The 24,129-nt window shown below is 53.0% G+C and overlaps 1 protein-coding gene across 1 annotated transcript in view; it reads left to right on the top strand.

Annotated features, from left to right (window-relative positions):
* Nucleotides 1-24,129, top strand: part of nrxn3a (neurexin 3a) — a 159,821-nt gene that overhangs the window by 125,431 nt on the left and 10,261 nt on the right. The window contains exons 18-21 of the mRNA XM_042338145.1: nucleotides 665-836; nucleotides 3,826-3,918; nucleotides 6,847-7,160; nucleotides 18,834-18,912. Of these exons, the coding sequence (XP_042194079.1) occupies nucleotides 665-836; nucleotides 3,826-3,918; nucleotides 6,847-7,160; nucleotides 18,834-18,912 (658 nt within the window). The remainder of the gene's footprint in view (nucleotides 1-664; nucleotides 837-3,825; nucleotides 3,919-6,846; nucleotides 7,161-18,833; nucleotides 18,913-24,129) is intronic.

Genomic DNA, 24,129 nt, shown 5'->3' on the forward strand with positions numbered 1-24,129 from the left:
TATAAAAATCAATTGCTCTGTTAGAGGCGAGTCACACGGGGGATTTACTGACCAAATAGAACCGGTGACCTCTAAGGCCTGAAATTCCAGCCGGGCTCAGCCCGTGTCACCCGCTTTGCCTTCACATCTAAGCTAGCAAGGGAATATTGGAGGAGATGGGAGGGTTCTGCCTCTTGGTGTCCTGGCCGACAGACAATTTCCCCCTATTTGGTGGGAATTGTGGTGACAATGTTGTGGGGCATTGCTGTGCGCGGCAGGCAATTTGCACACAGCATGTCCCACAAACGGTCTTCTATTCCCCTCTCATACGCTCCTCTATGCCCCTCCTATTCCTTTCTATATCCCCTATTCCCCTGTTCACCCATCCTAATCCACTCTAAAACTCCTCCATTCCCTCTCTACACCCTCACTGCCCATGTGTGAGTTGCTCCCTGCCATTCTGTTCCCCTCTATTCCCTCCTGTCCCCCTCTATAGCCTTGCAATTCCTCTCTGCTCCCCTCTATACCCTCTCCGCCTTACGTGAGGGAACATTGGAGATCCTCACACTCTGCCCTGCGTGAGGGTCTCTGTGCCCTGTGTGAGGGTTTCGGTGCCCTCTGTGAGGGTCTCTGTGCCCTGTGTGAGGATCTCTGGAGCGACGGCTGAGCTGTGTGTTGTCCACAGGAACAAGGGAAGATCAGCATCGTCTTCAACGTGGGCACAGACGACATTGTGATCAGAGAGGCCAGCGCTGTGGTCAACGACGGCAAGTACCACGTGGCGCGCTTCACCCGCAACGGGGGCAACGCCACACTACAGGTGGACAATTGGACTCCCAACGACTTCTACCCCATGGGTAAGTGAGTACCACCCTCTGCCCCGCGCCCCCCCCCCCACCCCTGGGGATGGGGGCTCAGCCGGGGGCCGGTGGGGGGAGAGGGAGAGACAGCTTTGAAAATGGCTTCAGTCTGTGATGTACGTCTCGTCCGTAACCCTGACACCCCTGGCACCCAAACCACTTGGATTGGCACTCGGAAAGGAGAGGGGGGAGGGGGAGGGAGGAGGGAGGGAACCTTCTTTCTGAAGCCTCCTGGTTCTCCGTGACGCAGCTGGGACCTGCTGTTAGTCTTCCTACGAATAGAGAAATTTGGCTCCAACCTTTGGCTTGGAAGAAGGGAGGGAGGCGTGGGGGGGGGGGTGGTGAGGGAGGGAGGGAGTAGGGTGGGGGGAGGTGGTCAGGAGATTGGAGGGCCTGAAGTTTTACCGTCTGTCCCCCACCCTGCCCCCCCACCCAACCCCCCCTCGCACCTCCGCCACCGTGGGTTTTGTCACAGTCACAGGGCAGGCCCACCGTCCTCACACCCCACCAAATCGTGCCCAGTTGTGAGCAATGGGGTGAGAATTGCCGGGTGGGTCAACATTGCTGGTGTTAATGAACTCGCGATGAGATGTTGGACAGAACTCGAGTGTCGTGATCATATTTGCCAGCGTAACTTTTTGGTGGGGGGGGGGTGTGTGTGAGACGGGGTGGGTGGGGGGGGGGGGTACAGAGGGCGAAACACATTTACGCTGTGATCTTTAATTCCCCCCCACCACGTTGTCCTGCAAAACACACGGTCCCTACACCTTAGAGTAAAACCCCGTGAAGCGCTTTGAGATGTCCTCCTGACGCGAAAGGTGCTGCGACAAACGCTAAGACTAGTGGTAGTATTAATTTCGTGATGGACGAGGAGTGCTCACCCCTCACCACAGCTCTCTACTCTAATCCCCATTCCCTGCTCTCTCTCCCTCTCCCTCTCTCTCTCTCTCTCTCTCCCCCCACCGTGTCTGCGCTGGTGCTCGCTCCCCCCACCGGAGAAATGTGACGCTCTTTTGAGACATCCTTCCCGACGTGAAAGACACTGTATCAGATGTGAAAAGGGAAAACGGGTGGTTTGACAGCGCAACAGGAGGCAAGAAACCAACTGCCCATCGTTATTTCACAGCTTGGAAGCTTTTCTCTCTCCCCCTCCCTCCCCCCGTCCCCCTCTCATCACCTGCCCCCCCATCTGCCCCCCCAGCTACACAACACACAATCTAACAGCGTTCTACATACCCTCCAAGACCTCTAGACCTCGCTCCCCCCCCCCCACTTCTCCCCCCCGCCCCCCTCCCCACACTCGCCCCCATAAAAGTCAACCGAGAAACTTTTATCCGTAACCAAAAAGTTCCCGGATCAATTATGCAACGGAGAGACGACAAGGAAACTCATCTTCACCGCTAGACCGTGGGGGACGGGGAATGGGGTGGGAGGGGGGGGGGGGGGTGGGGGGCGGTGACGGGGTGCCAGGGGGGGGCGGTGGTACGGTGTCAGCATGCTCCACACTCTCTGTGTTACTGTTAATAACGAAGGTGCGCGCAGTCAGTGTTGATGTGCCCTGTGTGTCGTGTCAGTTTGTTTATAACGCCTGTGGGATTGTGGTCGGCGCGGGGGGCGGTGGGGGCGGGCGGGGGGCGGTGGGGGCGGCGGGGCGGGGGGGGCGGTGGGGGGGCGCGGGGCCGCGGGGCGGGGGGGGGGCGGGCGGGGGGGGGGGCGGGGGGGGCGCGGGCGGGGGGGGGCGGTGGGGGCGCGGGCGGGGGGGGGCGCGTTCTGCACGTTTGTTGAACTGTGGACGGCCGTCGAGCGTGTGTGTCAATAGGGAGACATCAAACGGCTCGTTATACATCAGCAGGGCCTCGAAATTCCCCCCCTCCCCCCTCCCCCCTCCCCCGCTCTCACTCCCACTCTCCCCCAACTCTCTCCCCCTCCCTCCCCCACTTTCTCCCTCCCCCACCTCCCTCTCCCTCACTCTCTCCCCTTCCCACCCTCCACTCCCCCCCTTCCCGCGCCCCCGCTCCTTTCTCTCCTCCCCCATTCTCCTGCCCCCCATTATCCCTTACCACTCTCCCCCCCCGCACCCCCCACCACCACTCTCCCCCCACCCCCACCACCACTCTCCCCCCATCCCCCCCCCCACCCCCCACCACCACTCTCCCCACCCCCCACCACCACTCTCCCCCCACCCCCACCACCACTCTCCCCATCCCCCCACCCCACCCCCCCCACCACTCTCCCCCACCCCCACCACCACTCCCCCCACCCCCCACCACCGCTCTCCCCCCCCCACCCCACCACCACTCTCCCCCCCACCCCCCACCACCACTCTCCCCCCCCCCCACCCCCACCACCACTCTCCCCCCTCCACCCCCACCACCACTCTCCCCCCACCCCCACCACCACTCTCTCTCCCCCTGGAATTTGGGGCTTTGGAATTTCAAGTCGGAGCAGAAGTGTGCAAATTTCTCAGGCCTTCGTTTCTTTCTCTCTTTTCGTCCGTTCCTTTATTCTTGTTTTCTCTCTCCCTCTCGTTCTTATTTTCCATCTCTCCGTCCGTCTCTCTTTTTTCTCTCTCTTTCGTCCCTCCTCCGTTTTTCTCTCTCTGTTTTCTCCCTCTTTTGGGTAACAAAACAAACGTTCCGATTTAAAAGATATTTTCCGCAACTGCGGCCCTTTTTAAATCTCAAGTCCAATTAAAATTAAATCTAAATCTAGATTTTATGTATATATATATATATATTTAACAATATTTCACCGGCCGAGAGACTGAGTGAAATTTAGGGTGTCTGATGATATTGAGTCATTTTTCTCCTCTCTCTCTCTCTATTTTATATCATTTGTATATTAAAAAACACGCACATGCACGAGTCACCAACAACAACAATAAAACAAATTGTAATTAACTGTAAGGATGTTCGACGCTAACCCTTGAAGCTGTGGATGGTATTTTTTTCCCCACTCTCTTAAGCTGTCTCTTTAAACTTTAAAGGCAACATTGATAATGAACGACTGGCGATTGCTAAAACGAAAATTCCTAAAAAGTTTCGTGGGATAGTCTTTGATGAATGGCTCCAAGAAAAAGGTAATAAAAATACTCTGTTAAAACCTTAACACTAATAATTTTGCTTGTTTATTACTTCTTTTTCTTTTAAAAAAAACTTTTATACATAAAAAAAAGTTTTGCGATAGAGAGTAACTTTTTTAAAATTAAAAAAAGACAATAATCATTTAAGTCTTGACTTTAACACAGTTAATAACCTTCTCCGAGTGTTTATTTTTTCGCTAAATCATTCTATAACTCATCGTCATTAAATCTTGGTTAAAGGGACTCACACTTCGATAATTGTATGTGAAATTCGTTTTTTTCTAAAAAAAAACCAAAGAGAAAAAAACCTCATCGACATTGATCTGGAATAACGACTGACGCACTGAGATGCACAATAAAAAACAAACTGGTGTCTGAAAGGAAAAAAAGTGGACACTGCCTTTAATGCCAGATTTTAATATTTTATAAATGCCGCAAATTAAATCTGATTTAAACCTTACTTTAACACCTCCGAGAATCTTAATCGCTAAAGTCCCTTTAACACTCATTTTAAGACAGTTAATGTTTCACAGTAACTACTCTTTGGAATTATTGATGCATGACCGACAGACAGATCTATGGTACGGAAAGATACAGGGGTGAAATTTGCCTCCTGTTTCAATGACTTGAATTATTACTAATCAAAAGGCTGCAAATTTCACTCCCCCCCCACCCCCCCCCCCACATGTGAGTGTGAGAGTGGGTATATGTTTGCGTGTGTGTGTGTTTGTACGCGTGACAGAATGCGTTTGTACGTGTGAGAGTGCGCGTGTATGGATGTGTGAGTGTGTGTGTGTGTTTGTATGTGTGAGAGTGTGCGTTTGTATGTGTGAGAGTGCGCGTTTGTGTGTTTGGACGTGTTTGTTTGCGTGTGCATGTGTGCGGTCGTAGGTGTGAAAGTGTGTGCATGTACGAGAGCGCGAGTGGTGTGTGAGAAAGTGTTGGTGTGCTCGTGTGTGTTTGTACGTGTGCGTATGTGTGTGAGTGTGTACGTACGAGAGAGTGTGTTTGTGTATGTATGAGAGAGAGAGTGAGTACGTGTGTGTGAGAGTGTGCGTGTGAGAGGGTATTTGTGTGCGTGTGTGAGTTTTTTTAATTAATGAGGTTTTATAGGGGGGAGTAATATTCATATAGGTGCAGTGTTCACCTCCCTCCCCCCAATCCGTGAGCGAGAGACTGAGAGAAAGAGAGACCGAGAGTGAGAGAGAGATACACAGACCGAGAGAGAGAGAGAGTGAGAGGAGAGAGAGAGAGAGAGAGTGAGAAGGAGATGGGGAGATAGACTTTATGAGTGAGATGGATAGACTGAGCGAGCGGAAGAGAGAGATAAACTGAGTGAGAGAGAGAGAGAGAGATTGAGAGAGGGATAGATTACAACCCCAAGAGAGAGAGAAAGAGACTGCGTGGGGGGGGGAGGAGGGCGTTGGGGGGTGGGGGGTGTGTGTGTGTGTGTGTGTGTGCATATGTGCTTCTGTTTTTCTCCTCTGATACAAGAAAGAAAATTAGCCTCGAAATGCTGGTTAACCGTGGATTTCCCTTTTCTTTGGGTTCAAACATGTTTAAGGTGCAAATTGCGTTTTACGCTCAAGTCGTTCAGGGAGATGGGGAAGGTGGGGGCGGAGGGGAGGGGGGGAGGGGGTTGGTGGGGTGGGGGGGTGGGGTAAACGTGGCCTTTCTGTCGAGCGCAAGATGTGAAAAAAGAGAATATGTAATGAGTTCCCAGCGGAGGGAACCTAAACACAGACACCTCCTCAACAGCTGTGTGCGACCGAGTGTCACACGTGCTGATGTGAGAAGCGTCTTATGCAACATACTCTCAGTGTCCCCCCCCCTCCCTCCCTCCCCACCACCCTCCATCCTTCCCTCCCTGCCCCCCCCCCCCCCCCCACCCCCAGATTGTCCAACTCTCTTCTTGTGAGAGTTATTGCTTTGCGTCGCCGCTTGAAGGGCTGCGAGGAGCGAGTCCCTTCTGGCTCGGGGCTGCGAGGAGCGAAACCTTGCCCAGCCGGGGGGGGGGGTCGGGAGGTGATGAAGCGGGAGGAGTGCGGCAGTGCGGTGGGAAGACCCCCCCCCAGGTCCGGGGCGGGGAGGGTGGGCGAGGCGTGGCCCGCAATCCCACCCACCTCAGCCCGAGCTCGGCGAGGCCCGTCTGTCTTCGAGTTCAAGTCGAAGGCGAAAACGACGGGTTTTTTTTTCTTCCTTTCTGCCCGTCTTAAAAAGAAAAAAGTCGTCTGTCCAGAGAGGGAAATAATGTGTACGGTTGATGAACACGGTGCGGTGGAATGGGTGGAGAGGAGCGGAGGTGGTGGTGTGTTTGGGGGGAGAGTGCGTGGGGGGACGGGGGGTAATCTCGACACCAAACCTACTCCATTGACCTTATGGCTAACCTTGAGCGAAGCCTGAGGTGGTAAACACACGTCCAGTTGGCGGTGAGAGAGGGAGTGCGGTAAGGGAGGAGGGAGAGAGCGAGAGAGAGGGAGAGACAGGGTGAGGGAGAGAGGGGAGGGTGTCAGGAGGAATAAGTGGAGTCCTGTAGCGAGGTGGTTAGAGCGCTCGCCTCGCAAGCGAGAAGCCCCGGGTTCGGGCAGGGCAAAGCCCCAGGCAAGTTTCTTACTCCGCACGCCTCCGGTTACCTCGGGGGTGACTGGGAACCCGGTTATTAGCTTTTCTGGGGGGTAATAATCCCTTTTTTAAAAAAAACTAGTCACTCAATCCACGAGTGCTTGTGGGACGCTGATGTGCGCAATTGGCTGCCGCGTTTCGCCCACAAAACACACGGTCAACCTTAGAACATATCCCGTGAAGCGCTTCGAGGCGTCTCATCTGCGTGAGGAGGCGCGCTACATCGAACACAAGGATTGTTGTTATAGCGGGCGAGGAGAACCGGGCGGAGGAGCTGACCGGCGTTGATGCCTTGTGTTGCAGGCCGCATGCTCACCATCTTCAACACGCAGGCCCAGATCACCATCGGGGGAATGGACAGGAGCCGACCGTACCAGGGACAGATGTCCGGCCTTTACTACAACGGCCTGAAGGTGCTCAACATGGCCGCGGAGCGCCACGCCAACGTCAGGGTGAACGGCACGGTGAGGCTGGTGGGAGAGTCTCCGGCCGTCATCGTGACGGAGCCCACCGCCACGGCAATGCCCCGGGAGATGTCCACCACCATCATGGAGACCACCACTACGATGGCCACCACCACAGCCAGGAATACCAGAGAAACGGAGCGGTACAGCAAGGTAAGGGGGGGTGGGGGGGGGGTGAGGGGAGAGGTGGGGGTGGGGGGCGGAGGACGGGGGAGATTTGTGGGGAGGGGGGTGAGGAGAGAGAGTGGGAGGGAGATGGTGAGTGTAAGAGTTCAACCCTTTAAACGTCCCTCTGGAATAATCACAGACGTCGCTGGGAACACTCCGCAGGTCAGGCAGCATCAGACTCACAGGTCGTGGACCTAAAAGGTTAACTTAACGTTTCCTTTCACGTGAAAGGCGCTGTGTAAATGTCATTTGTTGTTGTGGAGTGTGAGAGGTGAAACCAGCGAGTGTGAGCGGTAATCACAGTGAGTGTGGGAGGTGAAACCCGCGAGTGTGAGCTTTAATCCCAGTGAGTGTGAGAGGTGAAACCAGCGAGTGTGAGACGCACCCCCAGTGAGTGTGAGAGGTGAAACCAGCGAGTGTGAGCGGTAATCCCAGTGAGTGTGAGAGGTGAAACCGGCGAGTGTGAGCTTTAATCACAGTGAGTGTGGAAGGTGAAACCCGCGAGTGTGAGCGGCAGTGAGTGTGAGACGCACCCCCAGTGAGTGTGAGAGGTGAAGGCAGTGAGTGTGAGACGCACCCCCAGCGAGTGTGAGAGGTGAAGGCAGTGAGTGTGAGACGCACCCCCAGCGAGTGTGAGAGGTGAAGGCAGTGAGTGTGAGACGCACCCCCAGTGAGTGTGAGAGGTGAAGGCAGTGAGTGTGAGACGCACCCCCAGCGAGTGTGAGAGGTGAAGTGAGAGCCAGGCTGTGTCAGGACACTACCTCGCTCCCCGGGAGGAATGCTAACAGTGTGTAACTGCAGTGAGAGATGACTTTAATGAGAGTTAATTTGCCGTTAAATGATGTTGTTTTGACGGGAACCTCCTGTAAATGGGAGAGGGGGGGTGGGGAGGGTGGGGGGGGAGGGCTGCTCGTGTGTGTTGATGCGGACGGCAGCCGTGCGTGAATAACGCTCAGTTTCAAAAGAGAAACACGAGGAAATGAGCGAGACATTGGCGTCTCTCCTCTCCCCCCCCACCCGACACACACCGGCCCTTGTCAGGTTCCACTGGCTCCCAGGTACTGAACGGATCGATTTCAAGATCCTCCCACTCGTTTTCAAGCCCCTTCGCGCCCTCACACCTCCCTACTTACCCGATCTGCTTATCACTACCCGCCCCCCCCACCGCCCCCGCGCCGCTGCCGCCGCCGCCGCACTCCACCACCTCCGCTCGGTTGGCTCCGGCCTCTCATTAATGGGAAAACCCGAGGTGGTGTGGGGGGGCTGAGAGCTGAGCGTAAATTCGCTTGCCGTGCTGCCGATGATCCTGGTGTGGGCTGAGACCCCGGGATGAGGGGATGAGGATCTCTCAGTTCGCGACGTCCGGTTGTTGTTCTGAACGCTGTCACAGATCCCTTTATAGAGGACGATACGACGTCACTGGGTTTGGCAAACGCTCTGAGGATGGACGCAGCCTTCGCCCCCCACCCCACCCCCCCCCCCCACCCGGGAAGCTGTTCAGAAATAGGAGCCTCTTCTCTTCCCCTCGCGCTCTCCGGCTCACACGCTCCTTGGATAGAGATCTGTTAGGTCAGGGAATTAAGGGGTACGGGGCGAGTGCGGGTAATTGCCTGCGGTCACTTCTCCCCCCGGCTCCGTCGCCACTGTCAAGCGCTCTGGGACGCTCCCCTGCGTGTAAGGGGGGGGTTCCCTGTGTAAATGCGAGCTGTTGTTGCAATTGAAATTGAGGTACAGGTCAGACATGATCTTACAGAATGGCAGTCGCGCTCTCGTCTCTCGAGTCAGAAGATATCGTGGGTTTCAAACCCCACGTCTGGGCTGACCACCCAGTGCAGTGCTGGTGGGGGGGAGAGAGAGAGAGAGAGAGAGAGAGAGAGAGAGTCGTGTCGTGTAGCCTGAGACGCCGTTCTTTGGTTCAGACGTTAAACCGCTCAGGCGGATGTTAAAGAGAGAGAGAGGGAGGGAGGGAGGGAGGGGGGGTGGGGGGGAGAGTTTCTCTCTCTTCCTGTATCCTTGCTGACAGATAAAGGTCAATCCAAAGGCAAAATACTGCAGATGCTGGAAATCTGAAATAAAAACAGGGAACATCGAACTCATTCACTGCCCTCTCTCCATAGTTGCTGCCTGACCTGCTGATAAAAATCGTTCATTCGCTTCGTGGCTCTTTGTGGGAGGGTGGTAGCTGGGTGGGGGGGGGTGGGAGACACACAGACGTCGCTGTGCGTACTTATCGGGCTGCCTACGTAACACAGTAACTACACGTTGCATTCGAATGAAGTGCAGTGGTCTGAGAGCGCGATAAGCCGCTGCATGAGTTGCGAGGAGCGTTATTGTTGTGAGAGGCCCTTGAAGTAACGAGGTCTGTTCCAATACGCATCGGTCACACTTCAAGTCATCGCAAATGAGATGGAAAATGAGAGACGCATCCCTCGGTGAATTGATGCTCTGCTGTGGAGCATGTCCTTGTGTGCTGAGCTCTCTCTATGCCTGTGCGAGGCTTGTGTTTGTACACTTGAGAGGCAGATGGATGGGTGTATTTTGGCTGTCACCGTCCTTTGATAGCATAATAACAACAACAGTAATCCTCGCATTTGAGACAGCGCCTTCTCACGTCACCGAGACGCCACAAAGCGCTTCACGGAATATCCTGTAAAGCGGATTCGCTGCATATTTTGTGGGTGAAACGCGGCAGCCAGTTTGCGAACAGCAGCGTCCCCACAAACTGGTGGATTGAGTGACCAGATTTATTTATTGGAGGGATTAATACCCCCGGAAAGCGATCTACCAGTCGACTAACAACTGTTTACTTGCTGCGAGCTACAAACAGAGGTGCGTGGAGTAAGGAAACTTGCCTAAGATTTTGCCACGCACTGGAATCGAACCCGGGTCCTCTCGCTTGCGAGGCGAGTGCTCTAACCACTACACTACGGGACGCCTTTCAAGTCTCTGCCCGGCTCAGTGAGTCACGCTCTCTCCTGTGGGTCAGATCATTGTGGATTCCAAGCCCCAACGTCAGGAATTTGACGCTGGAGTGTCGGGGTGGGTGGGGGAGGTGGGGGGGTGGTCTCTGCACTGGCAGAGCTGCTGTCCTTCAGATGAGACGTTGCCCCTTCACTCCCCGTCTTGTGCGCTGTTCAGATCGACGTTAAAGAGCTCCTCAACGGTGTTGGAAAAGAGAAGGGAGTTGCATTTGGCCCACAAATTGGCCCACAAAACACACGGTGAATCCGCTTTACAGCGTATCTGCTTCGAGACACCTCAACGACGTGACAGACGCAGGAATTATTATTATTATTGTAGGACAGCGAGTGTGAGACACTACGTTGCTCAAATGATTAACAGAATCTTTCTTCAAACATTGCGGTGCATTTGCAAAGCGCCTTTTCGTGTATACAGTATATATATCTGTGTGTGTGTGTTTGCGCGCGTGTAAAGCCTCTCTCACCAGAATATTTGTTAAGAGACACTGCAGCAGATCTGCGTTTTAATTACACGCACTCAGCAATACACACCCACACCTCTGCCACAACCCAAAGCTAGTTAGGACAGATCTGCGGGCGTTTGTGTCACCGCGCTAAGGCCTCGCTCGCTCGCTCGCACGCACTGGAGTCCCAGTGAAATATGTCCCTCTCCCCCACACATCACGGCGCTACATAAATTCAGCAGTTAATTAAAAAGTCAGTGTTTCGTACTTTCCCATTTTAATTATTTCTCTTATCAATCCTCCCCACTGACCGTGGTGTCTAAGGAAAGTTGGAGATGGTCCATGTTCTTGTTTGATAACAGCAGCTTATTACTGTGCCCTCCAACTGCCTTCCCCGTTCTGGACAGACCCAGAATAGCTGAGAGCCCGATATCCACACTCACTGATGGTAATAATAATCCTCGCATTTGATACAGCGCCTTATCACGTCTTCCAGACGTCTCAAAGCGCTTCACAGAATGTGCTGTAAAGAGAATCGACTGTGTATTTTGTGGGTGAAACGCGGCAGCCATTTAGTTGCGAGGCCAGTGCTCTCACCACTGAGCTACAGGGCTCCATGATAGGAAAATAGTGCAGATATAAGGTCCGTGTGTTTGTGTAACACAATGTGTTCGAGTTCAAGATCCTCGTCCTCACCTTCAAGGCCATCCATGGCCTCGCCCCCTCCTCCCTCTCTGACCTGCTGACTCCCTACCAACCCGCCCGCTCCCTCCGGGCTGCTCCATGTCTCCCGCCCGACCCTCCCTACCATCGGTGGCCTCTCAGCCCCCCCACTCTGGAAGTCCATCCCACGGTCCCTTGGCCTCGCCTCCTCCGTCGCCTCCTTCAAGACCGGTCTCAAGACCCTTCTCTTCGACCGCGCCTTTGGGTCTCCCTCCCACCTCTCTCTGCCTTCCCTCACCCCTACACCACCCCCCCTTCTCCCCCCGTGCTCGGGCATGACTGACTGTTCAGCGCTTTGGGACGTCCTCCCGACGTGACGGGGCGCTCTATCAATGTCATTATGTTGTTGTTGCTGCTGCGTGTGTGTGTCTCTCTCTCTCGCTTTAACGTCTCATCCGTAAAACGACGCCTCTGACAGTGCGGCACTCCGTCCTCCCCTCCACCACTCCTCCGCCCCCCTTTCCCCCCACCTCGTCTCCCCCTCTCCCACCCCCCCCCACCCCTCCCCGAGCATTCCACTGGCTCCACTTGCTGTTTCCTGAGTGAGGAGAGACGTTAGGAGTGTGCGTGGAGCCTGGGCGGCTGCTGTGCTCTGGGGAACGCGTTCAGTCTCGATTGATTTTCAATGATAAAAGGAACAGTGGCAAGCTCAACGCTGCAATTGACGCTCTGATTGACGTCATCGGCTCTGCCATCCTCCCCTTCCCCCGTCTCTACCTTCCTCCATCCCCTCCCCCAACTCCCCCCTCCGCCCCACCCCCTCCAATGCTGACGTGCGTTCCACTGTCTTGATTCAATATCACTGCCGTAATACAAGGCATATTCTCTCGCCCCCCCAACACCCCCACCCCCACCCTCCCCTCTCCACACACACACATACACACACACAGTCTGCGTTGTGGCTGTGCTCTCACTGCACTGTAACAGTAAAACTGCTGAGGCCCCTCACTGCGTATAGTGGGAGAAAGGATGAGGGAGGAGGGGGGGGGATGTTATAGGACAGCAGGGATGGGGGAAACGGAGGACAACAAGCCCCTATGGGGCCCCCCCCCCACCCCACCCGCCCAACAACAACAACAAGGAGGAACTCAGTCGCAGGGATAATAGGATTACGGGAACAATAAAATAAGACAAAATCTAGACGCTGTTTATTTCAGTGGGTGGTGGGGGGGGCGGGGGTTAAGAAAGCCGAATTATTTGATTTATTGATAAAAATAATCATAATAATAATCCTGCCATTTGATATGGAGCCTTATCAGGTCGTTATAAGGCGCTATATATCAAAGCACTTCACAGGATATACTGTAAAGTGTAGTGACGGTGTATTTTGTGGGGCAGCCAATCGCGCACAGGAGTGTCCCACAAACAGTCGTGGATCGCGTCACCTTTTTTGTTAAAAAAAAGCGATCCACTAATCGACCAACAACCGGGTTCCTACTCATTGCTTGGTAAACAGAGGCGTGTGAACCAAGGAAACTTGGCTGAGGTCTTACCCTGAAGGGAATCGAAACCGGGTCCTCTCGCTTGCGAGGCAAGTACTGGGCTCAGGATTTCTCCAGGTGACACATTCACTGCAAAATGCTGTTCCAAGGGTGCAAACAAACATGCAAATAAGCACGTGTGTAAATAACTACATGTCTATTCCCCCCCCCCCATCCCCCCTCCTCGCTCCAATCCTGAAAGATAAAATCAAATTGGGAAAAATGTCTTTTGAGTGGATTTTTTTTTGCCATTATTTAATTTCTTCTCAGTCCGTCACTTTCTCTCTCTCTCTTTCTCTCTCTCCCTCTCTCTCTCGCTGCTGCAAATTTCTCCCCTCGAGCGAGGACTTGTCAGCCTTGAAAAGAGAGGTCTCGGAGGGGAGGTGGTTATGGCGGAAACGATTGTAAATTGGATTGAGGAAGTAAACCCAGTAGGATACATTCAAACATTCAGCAGGATTTCACTCTGTCTTAAGAAAACGGCCTCACAGTTTTGCTCTGTGAAGAATTCCGTAAAACATTATGGCAATTCCTACTTAACAACAACAACTTGCATTTACGGTGCACCCCCAAACGCAGGTTAGCGTCCCAGAGCGCTTACTCACCGGTTAGAACGCTCGCAAACGCAAGGACCTGGGTTCGATTCCCAGGCAGGGGGCCAAACGTTAGGCAAGTTTCCTTACTCCGCTCGCACGGCTCTGTTTACCGAGCAGTCAATCGGATCCCGGTTGTTAGTCGATTGGTGGATCGCTTTCCGGGGGGTAATAATCCCTTCAAAAAGATGTGGTCACTCAATCCACGACTGTTGTGGGACGCTGCTGTGTGCCATTGGCTGCTGCGTTTCACCCGCAAAATATACAGTCAATTCACTTTACGGTATATTCTGTGAAGCGCTTTGAGACGTCGCGAAGACATGATAAGGCGCTGTAAAATTGCAAGGATTATTATTATAACATCAGGAAAGATTGGCCAGTCGGAGCTGTTCTCTCTCATGACTGAGAGGGCACTGATTGAGAGGTTTCAGGTTAGGAAAGGATTTGATAAGGTAGACGTTGAGAGGTTGTTTCCACTTGTTGGCGAGTCTGGAACCAGAGGGTGTAAATATAAAGCAGTCAGTAACGGATCAACAGGGAGTATAAGAGGGACTTCTTCACAGAGAGGGTGTGAGAATGTGGAACTCACTGCCAGGACCTGTGAAAAAAATTCACTGTGTTTCAGAGGAAACTTGATGCAGACACAACGGAGAAGGAAATAGAGGGGTGTGGGAGAGGGGAATAGAGGGGTGTGGGAGAGGGGAATAGAGGGGTGTGGGAGAGGGGAATAGAGGGGTGTGGGAGAGGGGAATAGAGGGGTGTAGGAGAGGGGATTAGAGGGGTGTAGGAGAGGGGAATAGAGGGATGTAGTGCCTTATCGCGTAGCCAGGTACAGAGACGGGGCAATCCTGGGTGAGTTGGATGATAACCTTTTACAACCTGGTGCGAGTAGTAAAACCAGTGGATAAAGCCCTCTGCGCCTGTGGCCGGGGGAAATGGCTCTGAGCGACTGTTTTCTCTGCGCTGCTCTGTCCACACGGCCCCTCAATCACCGAGCCGGTCAGCTCAGACACAACAGCCGGTGAGGACAGGGAGGGGAGCCTGACGTGCCGTGCCGTGCCTGGGGGGAGCGAGCAGCGCAGGCCGTGAATAACACATGAAGTTTCTCGCTAGAAAAATAGCGGTGATGCGTAGTGACCGTTCGTTTGCTGGTGCATCGCAACGGCGTGATGAGGCGCTCTATCGAACGCAAGGATTATTATAGTTATTGTCGTCAGATGTCGGGATGTTTCGCTTATAAACAAACGGTCACGACAGTTTGCAGAAAAACCCTGTGATATGATAATAACAATAATAATCCTGGCATTTGATAACAGCGCCTTATCATGTCATTGAGGTGTCTCCAAGAGCTTCACAGGTTATTACTGTAAAGCGCGGTGATTTGTGTTTCCTGGGCAAACACGGCAGCGAATTTGTGCACAATGACGTCCCTGCAAATAGCCAATAAAGTGAGTGAGCGATTTTATCTGGGGGTTTGTTGGCCGGGACATCGAGAGAGAGAGAGAGAGAGAGAGAGAGAGGGAAACTCCCTTCTCTTTTCCAACAGCCCAGTGGGATCTTTAACGTCCACCTGAACAGCTTGGTTTAACGTCTCATCTCAAGGACGGCACCTCTGACAATGTGGTCCTCTCTCTCTCTCTCTCTCTCTCACACACCCCCCCCACCCCCCAATCCCAGTGCTGCACTGGAGTGTCAGCCCGGACTGTGTGAGCTCAGAGCCTCCGATGTGTGCAGCTTCCTACACGGGAACAGGAGGAGGGCCATTCAGCCCCTCGAGCCAGTTCCGCCATTCTACAAGATCATGGATGGTCTGTACCTCAAGTCCGTTTCTCCAGCTTCGCCCCATGTCCCTTGTTACAAACATCTGTCCTCCTTAGTCTTCCCGACGGCAGAGACGCTTGTGAAAGCTGAAGGGCGTGAAGGGTGCGCGTGTGTGTGTGTGTGTGTGTGTGCGTGTGTGAAGGTTGCCTTGTACTGGTCTGCTCTATGGCCTGCCGTTCCTATAGATAAGAGAACAGCCAGTACCGCTTTATCTGAGCGGGAGTGAGAGCTGTTGCTGGAATTCCCAGGACGCTCGCTTTGGACTCAACCTTCAGAGGATGTCAGTGCAGCTGTAGCCTGCCATCTGCTCAGCCCAGGCGAGCAGCTTCACAGCGGCTGTGCTCAGCGCACACATCCCGGGGGGGAGTGGGGGGAGTGGGAGGCAGCCAAGCCTCTCAACACTCACTCTTTACTGTCAAATCCAGTTACAAAGAACCTTACAGCCCACAAGCCGACCGTTCGGCCCAAACCTGACTTGCATCCAGTCAGTCTCCACTTATTGGAGCTGTAGCCGGGTTGTGAATCATCCCCTCGAGGACGAAACCTTGCTTGCGGGTAGCACACGGCGTATTATGTAAGGCACACGCCAGGCAGAGCGCGGATCTATTCCCCTGTACAATCTCTCTGCTGATTAATCGTGCGCGTGATCGTAATGACTGGAATGTAATTAACAGGAGTCATTGTACGGCAGTCACAGACACTGGCTCTAACCATCTCTTATGTCGGACACACAGGCTGCCGCTGCACTTGGCTTCATGTGTGGCTGCTGCTTGTTCCGTTTGCTTCCTTTTTTTTTGGTCAGCCGGGCATCTGACACACGCGGAAACCCGTGACCGCGATCAGCCGGGCGTCTGACACACGCGGAAACCCGTGACCGCGATCAGCCGGGCGTCTGACACACGCAGAAACCGGTCGCTGTGCTGAAGAATATCCAAACTAGTCCGAGTTCCATGCATGTTACCTACACGTTGGAATTTTCCCTGGGTCTGCCTACCTAATGCCAGAGAGTATTAGGCACATGTTGGCAAGAAGTTTGAGGGACCCCAGAGTGTTTTTTGAGGTAACTGCTGGAGTCTGACCAGCTAAAACCACATTGATTGCCCATCGAGAGCACTGTCTGGCTCTCAATTTTTCCTGCTGCTTGTCCAGCTAGGACCACCCTATCCGTTCGGGCTTTGGATTACAGGGTTAACAGGATGATTCCCTGCTCTCAGTGAGTGACAGGAACCATATAGACTAGAAATAAGATTGCAGCCATGTCTAGATTGCACTCATGTGGACATCAGCTGCTCAGAATATTTATGTCCTTTCATCCCAGCTCGGGGTGAGAATTCTATCTCTCTTTCTGTAATTTATACATTTTTATAAAAGCTATTTCTTCCCAACGCTTCTCGCGTACTTTAATCTGTCTGAAACCCAGGGTGTACTGTACATCATCTGCTCGCTCTGATACCGAGCTTTGAGCTTTGTCAGAGAGCGATAGAGACACAGTGGGGGACAGGGAGAGGGATAGAGGAGACAGAGAGCGTGGAGAGAGCGTGGAGAGAGAGGGATAGATAGGGAGAGGGGGTGGGAGGATAGAAAGAGGGATGGAGTGGGGGGACAGAGAGAGAGAGGGGGGGGAGTGCGTGGGGAGAGGAGACAGACAGAGAGTGGGGGGAAGGAGGCAGAGAGGGAGGGAAAGAGTTTAGAGAGAGGAGGAAGGGGGACAGAGCGAGAAAGAGAGAGAGAGGATAGAGAAGTGGGGGCAGAGAACGGATGGAGATGGGGGCGACAGAGAGAGAAGGGCAGAAGGAAGGAGAGAGTTGTCCAGATAGAGGGCGGGGTAAGGGGAGAGAGGGGGAGGGGAATAGAGGGCGAGATAAGATGGAAACAGAGAGGTGGAAAGGGAGATAGAGAGAAGGGTAGAGAGAGTGACTTCCATTTGAACGTCCGACACTGGGGATATTAAAAAAAAGTCCAGGATTAATTCCAGAAATTGCGAAATTGAACTTGTAAAAAAATACAACAATGCCTTAACTTGTCACTATCACTTAAGTCATTAAGTTTCGCCCACAAAATACAGCGAATTCACTTGACAGTATATCCTGTGAAGCGCTTTGAGACGTCTCAACGACGTGATAAGGCGCTGTATCAAATGCGAGGATTATTACTAACATCAGTATCATTGATGACTGATAGTCAAGAGGATCGACTGTGCGTTTTGTGGGCAAAACCCGACAGCGCACAGCAGTGTCCCATAAACAGTGGTGGATTGAGTGACCAAATTTTTTTTGGGGGGTGGGGGGGGGTGGAATAGAGAGCGTGGGGAGTTGAGTGAGAGCGAGGTTCCAGGTTTGAGGTTTGGGATCTGGCTACGCGCACGACTGGAGCAGTGAAAGAGCAACCCGATTTTATTTGCGGTTGATTTAAAGAGAGACTCGGAGAGAGGGGGAGAGGGGTGGAGGGAGGGCGATGTTTAGGCTGATGTTCGCTGAGCAGAGAGAAAGAGAGAAAAATCTCAGGTGTGGGCTCCTACCTGTTCGCACGTGCAGTAGGGTCAGGACAACATCTGGACATCCCTTCCCTGCTGGCTGCTGGCCAGATGTTTGCAGCAGCTGTAAGACAGACAGACAGACAGACAGGCGCACAGGGAGCTAGTTACACCTGCCTGAGAACCAGGGTCACCTCACTCCCTCTCCTCCAGAGAGGCTCACTGGTGGGGAAGGCGAGTCAGGTCTGTGTCAGGCTCAACAGCTGTTTCTCCGAGCCCCAAACCCGAGTCAGAAGGTTGTGGGTTCCCCATAGTCGGGGGCTTTATAATAATAATAATCCTCGCATTTGATACAGCGCCTCATCACGTCTTCGAGACGTCTCAAAGGGTTTCCCAGGATACACTGTAAAGTGAATTAATTGTGTGTTTTGTGGGCGAAACTCGGCAGCCAATTGCACACGGCAGCGTTCCACGAACAGCCGTGGATCGAGCGACCAAATTATTATTATTTTATTCATTTATTTTAAAGGGTTTATATCCCCCCGGAAAAATGATCCCCCAATCGACCAACAACTGGGTTCCTACTTACTGCTGGGTAAACAGAGACATGTAGCTCTCTTGGTTAGAGCACTCGCTTGGCAAGTGAGAGACCTGAGTTCAATCCCCGGCAGGTCAGGGCGAAACCTTGGGCAAATTTCCTTACTCCAAACAGAGCCTAATTTTTTAATAATAAAAAAAACAATAATAAATTGGTCATTTTCAATCCATGACTGTTTGTGGGACATTGCTGTGCGCAATTGGCTGCCGCGTTCGCCCACAAATATACAAATATACAATTAACTTTACAGTATATTCTGTGAAACGCTTTGGGACGTCTAGAAGACATGAAAAGCGCTATATCAAATGCAAGGATTATTATTATTGTAACATAGGGCGCGATATAAATACAAGTTGTTGTTACATCAATCTGTGAATTGGGGGAACGACTGTTTGTGGGATCACTGCTGCAATCCTGTGGAGCGCTTTGAGGCGTCTCAACGACGTGATAAGGAGCTATATCAAATGTGAGGATTATTATTGTGGTTCTTGTTGTTGTTGTTGTGCAGGTGAAGTGAAACGTGTGTGTTTCCTTGTCTGTTGCAGAATTCAGACGACATTATCGTGTCTTCAGCAGAATGCTCGAGCGACGATGAGGATCTAGAGGAGTGTGAGCCGAGCTCAGGTGGGTTAGGTCAGTCCGCTGTTTTTTCTTCGCTCGCTTGTGTTCTCTCCTGTGGCAGAGTGACGTTCGGAGATGCGGCGTGGCGGGTGGGGAGGGGTGGGCGTGGGGGTGGGTTGGAGGGGGGGCTGAGACCGGCGGGGAGGGAGTGGTGGGGGGAGGTAGGGCAAAAACTGTGTGTGGGTGGCGGGGGGGATGTGAACGCTATTCCAGCGTAACGCAAAACCGATCCCATGGGATGGACAGTGGGGCGGAGCAGAGAGGCGATGTGTCAGGGAGCGATGGGGTGAGAGGGAGAAGTTTTCACACGGGTCCGAATCAGGAGCAAATTGCAAATTGTCGGCTGCGGCCTCAGTAAATTGGAACAGCCGAGTGCTATCCCCCCGGGTCACGACTTGATTCGAACGGGAGTCGACGAGAAAAAAAAAAGGTCTTGACGTTTATTATTGCCTCCGACCCCGTCAACGTCTAGACGTCCACACGAGCCCCACGGAATGGGGGTTGCAGTCACTACAGACGCTCACTCTGGCCGGGCGGGGGGGTGAGGGGGGGTGGTCGGGGGGAGACTGGGGAGGGGGAACTGTCGGAGCGACTTTAAACCAAGCAGAGAAGCGTTTAATAAAAAAAACAGTAGGCGGTGGGTCTCTCTCTCTCTGTCTCTCTCCCTGACCACACCACAGGTGGCTTCAAAAACTTATCCATCCCATCAGCGCTAGTGTGCGCACGGCCTCCTCTCTATAAAGTGCTCATCCAACACTTTCCCTTCCTCATTGTAGTTTTCTGGCCAACGTTACATTTAATCACTGTCAGAACTTTTTCTCTTCCTCTCCCCCACACCCTCCCCCCTCTCCTCCCATCCCCCCCACCCTCCCCCCCAAACCCCACTCCCCACTCCCCACTCCCCACCCCACCGGCCCGGAAATAACAGCTAAATTGACTCATATTTTGGATACTCTTGAGTTCTGAGTTGACCAAAATATAATGGAGAACAGATATCAATCAGCAATTGCGTGTGGAAAAAAAAAGGCAGGTTACCATAGTATTGTATGGAACTTTTAGTGCCGAGATTTCTGTCTGCGAGGGTGGACGGGTGGGGGGAGAGGAGAGGAACAAATAAATTCCAAGCTTTAAGAGAGAAATCTATGGCTAACTCAACCTTGGCTTAACTCATCACCACCACTTAAGTCATCATGCTGTCAATAGCCCGACTGCATTTATTTATGCGTTGATACATAACTCCTGATAACTAGTCGCTCACTGAGCCATTTCCTCTCGGAGTGATCGGGAATTTCTATATCTATATTCTATATATATTTTTATGCTGTATATGGATGGATGTAATATGTAATATTTACGTGAAAGATTTTTGGGGGTAGATGGCTGATTGGAGTTCACCTCACGCGAGCACACTCACTCACACCCTCACACACACGCGCACACACGCACAACACGCACACACACGCACAACACGCGCACACACAACACGCTCACACCCCACTCTGCTGAGGTTCAAAGCAAAACACCTCGATTTCTCTGGCCTTTTTGTTCGGAGGACGAGGGCGGAGGGGCAGGGGGGGATTATTAAATGCCTAATTAATTTAAATTAATTTAAAGACAGATAGCATCGGAACTCACCCTGGCCTGGCACATTACCCCCCCCCCCACCACCCCCCCCACCCTCGAATTACCCTCCTCTCCCTTCAAAAGCCCAGCCCCTTCCCTCTCTCCCCTCCCCGCCCTCCATAGTTACACAGAGATTCACTCCCTCATTGTAGCCCAGCATCAGCCGGCGTGAGAGAAGCATGAGCAGCGTTATTAGCAGAGAGCGCATGTCTGGGAGAACTGTAGCGACCTGTGACCTTCTCATCCATTTTGTTGGGAGCATCTATCTCTTCCATCGTTCACTTCATTTTCTGCCGCATGAAATTTGGGTGGTTCCAGAATGGTCAATACATATATATGTATATACCCATGTGCGCGGACACATCTATATATACATTTATATTTATCATTTGTTTTTCTTTTTTTGGAAAAATATACTTTGGATATTCCTTTCTCTTTCTTTATCTCACTTTCTCGCTCTCTTTTCCTCTTTCTCCCTCTCTTTCTTTCTCCCCTGCCCTCTCTTTCTCCCCCCTCTCTCTCTTTCCCTCTCTCTCTCTCTCTCTCTCTCCTCTTTCTCTCTCATTTGCGTGCCTTCGAGTCTCTTTCTCCCTCTCTTTTCGAGACGAAATGAAATACAGAAACAACCTGCGAGTTTCTGACCAACTCTCTGCTCTTAATCCCTTTTCCGATGGGAGAACCTCGAAATAATCAAAACAAAGGTTTTAATTTTCAGTGGTTAATCTCTCTTGGAATATGTTTGATTATTATCAATAAAGAAATACTAAAAAAAAGACCTTTCTTGCCCGTCCCCACCACCACCCCCGTTGGAACATTGGTGGTGTAAACTTAACCCCTCCCACCCCCACCCCCTCTCAGCGAACCCCCCCTCCACAGCCCCCAAACCCACCATCGGATCCTCGAAGAAAGTTGTGTACGAATCTTTTTAATTAAAAAAGTCGAACATAAAATTGAATCGCAAATAAATCGTTCCCCCTCCTCACCTGCTTCCTCCTCCTTCACTTTTGCTCCTCTCTCTCCAAACTGTTTGTGAATCGTCCTCTCTCTCCCCCCCTCCCTCCCCCTCCCCAACCCCCCTCCCCCTCCCCCCCCCCCCAGACACACACGCTCTCTCTCTTCTCAATCTCCTTATTTTAATTCACTTCCGATTTGATTTGGGGTTTGCGTATCATTTGGTTTGGTTTCTCCTTTGTGTAATTGGAAGGAAAGTGGACGGCATTAAAATAATTTCATCGCCCACTTTTTTTCGGGGGGGGGGGGTGGGGGGGGGTGATGGGTTGGGGTGAAAGAGAAAGGAGGGGTAATGGCGGTGGGGGGGGAGGGTATTGCGGAGAGTCAGATGAAGGGCGGGTGGAGAAGGAGAGGGCAGAAAGGTGGCGTGCGGTGGGGTAGGAAGGGGTGGCGGGTAACCCATCGTTTGGTTTGTTCTCTCATGGTCTCTCTCGGTCTCCTCTCTCTTTCTCTTTCTCTCTCTATCACGCTCTCTTTTTCGCTCTCTCTCTCTCTCTCTCTCTGTGTGGCATGTCTCGTGTTTTGCTCGGCTTTCGTGTCTCTCACCCCTCCCTCCCTCGCTCTCTCCCCCCGCTCCCTCCCTCCCTCCCTCCCTCCCTCCTCCGCCAAAAAAAAAAGATGCCTTGGGTGGTTTTGTTCAGTAGCTGCATGGCGGGCTGCATTGGAGCCAGGCAGACTGCGTTGGTACCAGTTGCGTTGGGCTCACCCTCGGCCACGTGTTCAGACCAGGCTTTGAGAACCGCTCGGACGGTTTTCCGAGTTGTCTTGACATTTGCTCGCCGCCACCCCCCCCCCCTCCCCCTTCCTCCCTCCCTCCCTCCCTCTCACACCCCTACCCCTCCTGCAACCCCCCCAACCCGGAACCTCCCGCCCCCCCCCGCCCGCCCGCCTCTCCGAGCAGGAATGTCAAGTGTCTTGTCCATCCGTGCGTGCTGTCGTCGTGATGATGGTGACTGTCATGTGATTCTGTTCTCTGTTTTTGGTAGAAATTTGTTTGATAATGACCAAAAAAATCCTACCCCCCCCTCCCCCCACCATCCCCTTTCTCTCCCCCTCCCTTCCCTCCTGCCCCCCCATCCGCTATTTCCACCCCCTCTTTTTTTAACCGATCCTTTAAAAAAAACCCTATTAGGTTACAATTCCTCAAAAGGGCACCGTGTGGAAACGAAGGAAAACAAGAGATAAGATAAACTTTGCCAAAGAAAGTGATGGCTATCCTGTCGTCCGTTTCTCCCCCACCCCACCCCCCCACCCCTCCACGACCACCTCCCCTGTTTCTCCCCACTCCAGCCCCCCCCGGCCTCCCCCGACATCCTCAGCTTGTTATCAGGAGCGGGCGGGCGGGCGGGCGGCTGAGGGCAGGACGGGGCGCTGGGACTCATTTAATGACGCTGTGAGTGGAGGTGGACGTGGAGGGTTGGTGGTAACGGGACACAAAGGGGGTTGTTTTGCTATCGATGGGGGTGGGGAAAGGGGGAAGGGGCTTCACCACCTGAATCCCCAACCCCTCCCTCAACCGTTCCCCCCCCCCCCCACCCTCCACATCCCCGCTGCGCATCTTGTGATCCGTGTTACCCGGGGGATTCTGGCTGCGGTTTTTGCTGTCTTTGCTATGACTGTCTCTAACACAACGCTTTCTCTCCCAGGACACTTCAAAAATACACCCACACCCCCCCCACCAGCCCCAGCACCTCCCAACTGCCAGTCACGCACACTAACCCCCTCCTCCCCCTAACCCCCCTCAACGCACTACTCCTCCCCCCTCCAAACATACACACAGATAGAATGAATTGGCTGATTGACGTGATTTAACCCTCTCTGTTTGTGCTACCACGGTCCCCCCCCCCAACCTGCTTTGTACCCGCTCGTTTCTTCATCGGACGGAAAAAAATAATCTCCCCCCACCCCCATCTTTTTTGTGTACCCCATCCCGCCGCACCCTGGGTTGTGTCTCCCCCACCCACCCCGTACTGTATGGCGTAGCCACCCACCAAGTGGTCTCGCCTGTTGGTGCAGAGGCTGAACTGTAGCTCAGGTCAGGGTATCTGTCTGGTAACTCAAAGAGGTCTGAGAAGGGGTGGACGGGGGGTGAGGGAGGGGAAGCTCTCTCACATAAGCAGCAATACAACAACAACTTGCACTTATATCGCCCCCTCCACGCAGGGTAGTGTCACTCAATCCACGGCTGTTTGTGGGGACGCTGCTGTGCGCAATTGGCTGTCGTGTTTCGCCCACAAAATACACAGTCGATTCCCTTTACAGCGTATCCTGTGAAGCGCTTTGAGACATCTCACCTGCATGATAAGGCGCTGTGTCAAATGCAAGGCATTATTATTGTCGTCGTCGGTTGCTCCCTTACTCCACGGCTATTTGCGTGTTTTGTCACCGTGCGCCCACGCCTGCCGCCTTCGCCCACAAAGCCCACAGTCACTACACTTTACAGTAACTTTCTCATAACAATAACCCTTACATCTGACACAGCGCCTTGTCGCGACCCTCGCGACATCTCAAAGCGGTTCACAGAATATACGCGTAAAGTAAATTGACTGTACGCTTTGTGGGCGAACCGCGGCAGCCAATTGCGCA

The sequence above is a fragment of the Callorhinchus milii genome, unplaced genomic scaffold, assembly GCF_018977255.1.
Source record: "Callorhinchus milii isolate IMCB2004 unplaced genomic scaffold, IMCB_Cmil_1.0 Scaffold9, whole genome shotgun sequence".
Classification (NCBI taxonomy): Eukaryota; Metazoa; Chordata; class Chondrichthyes; order Chimaeriformes; family Callorhinchidae; genus Callorhinchus; species Callorhinchus milii.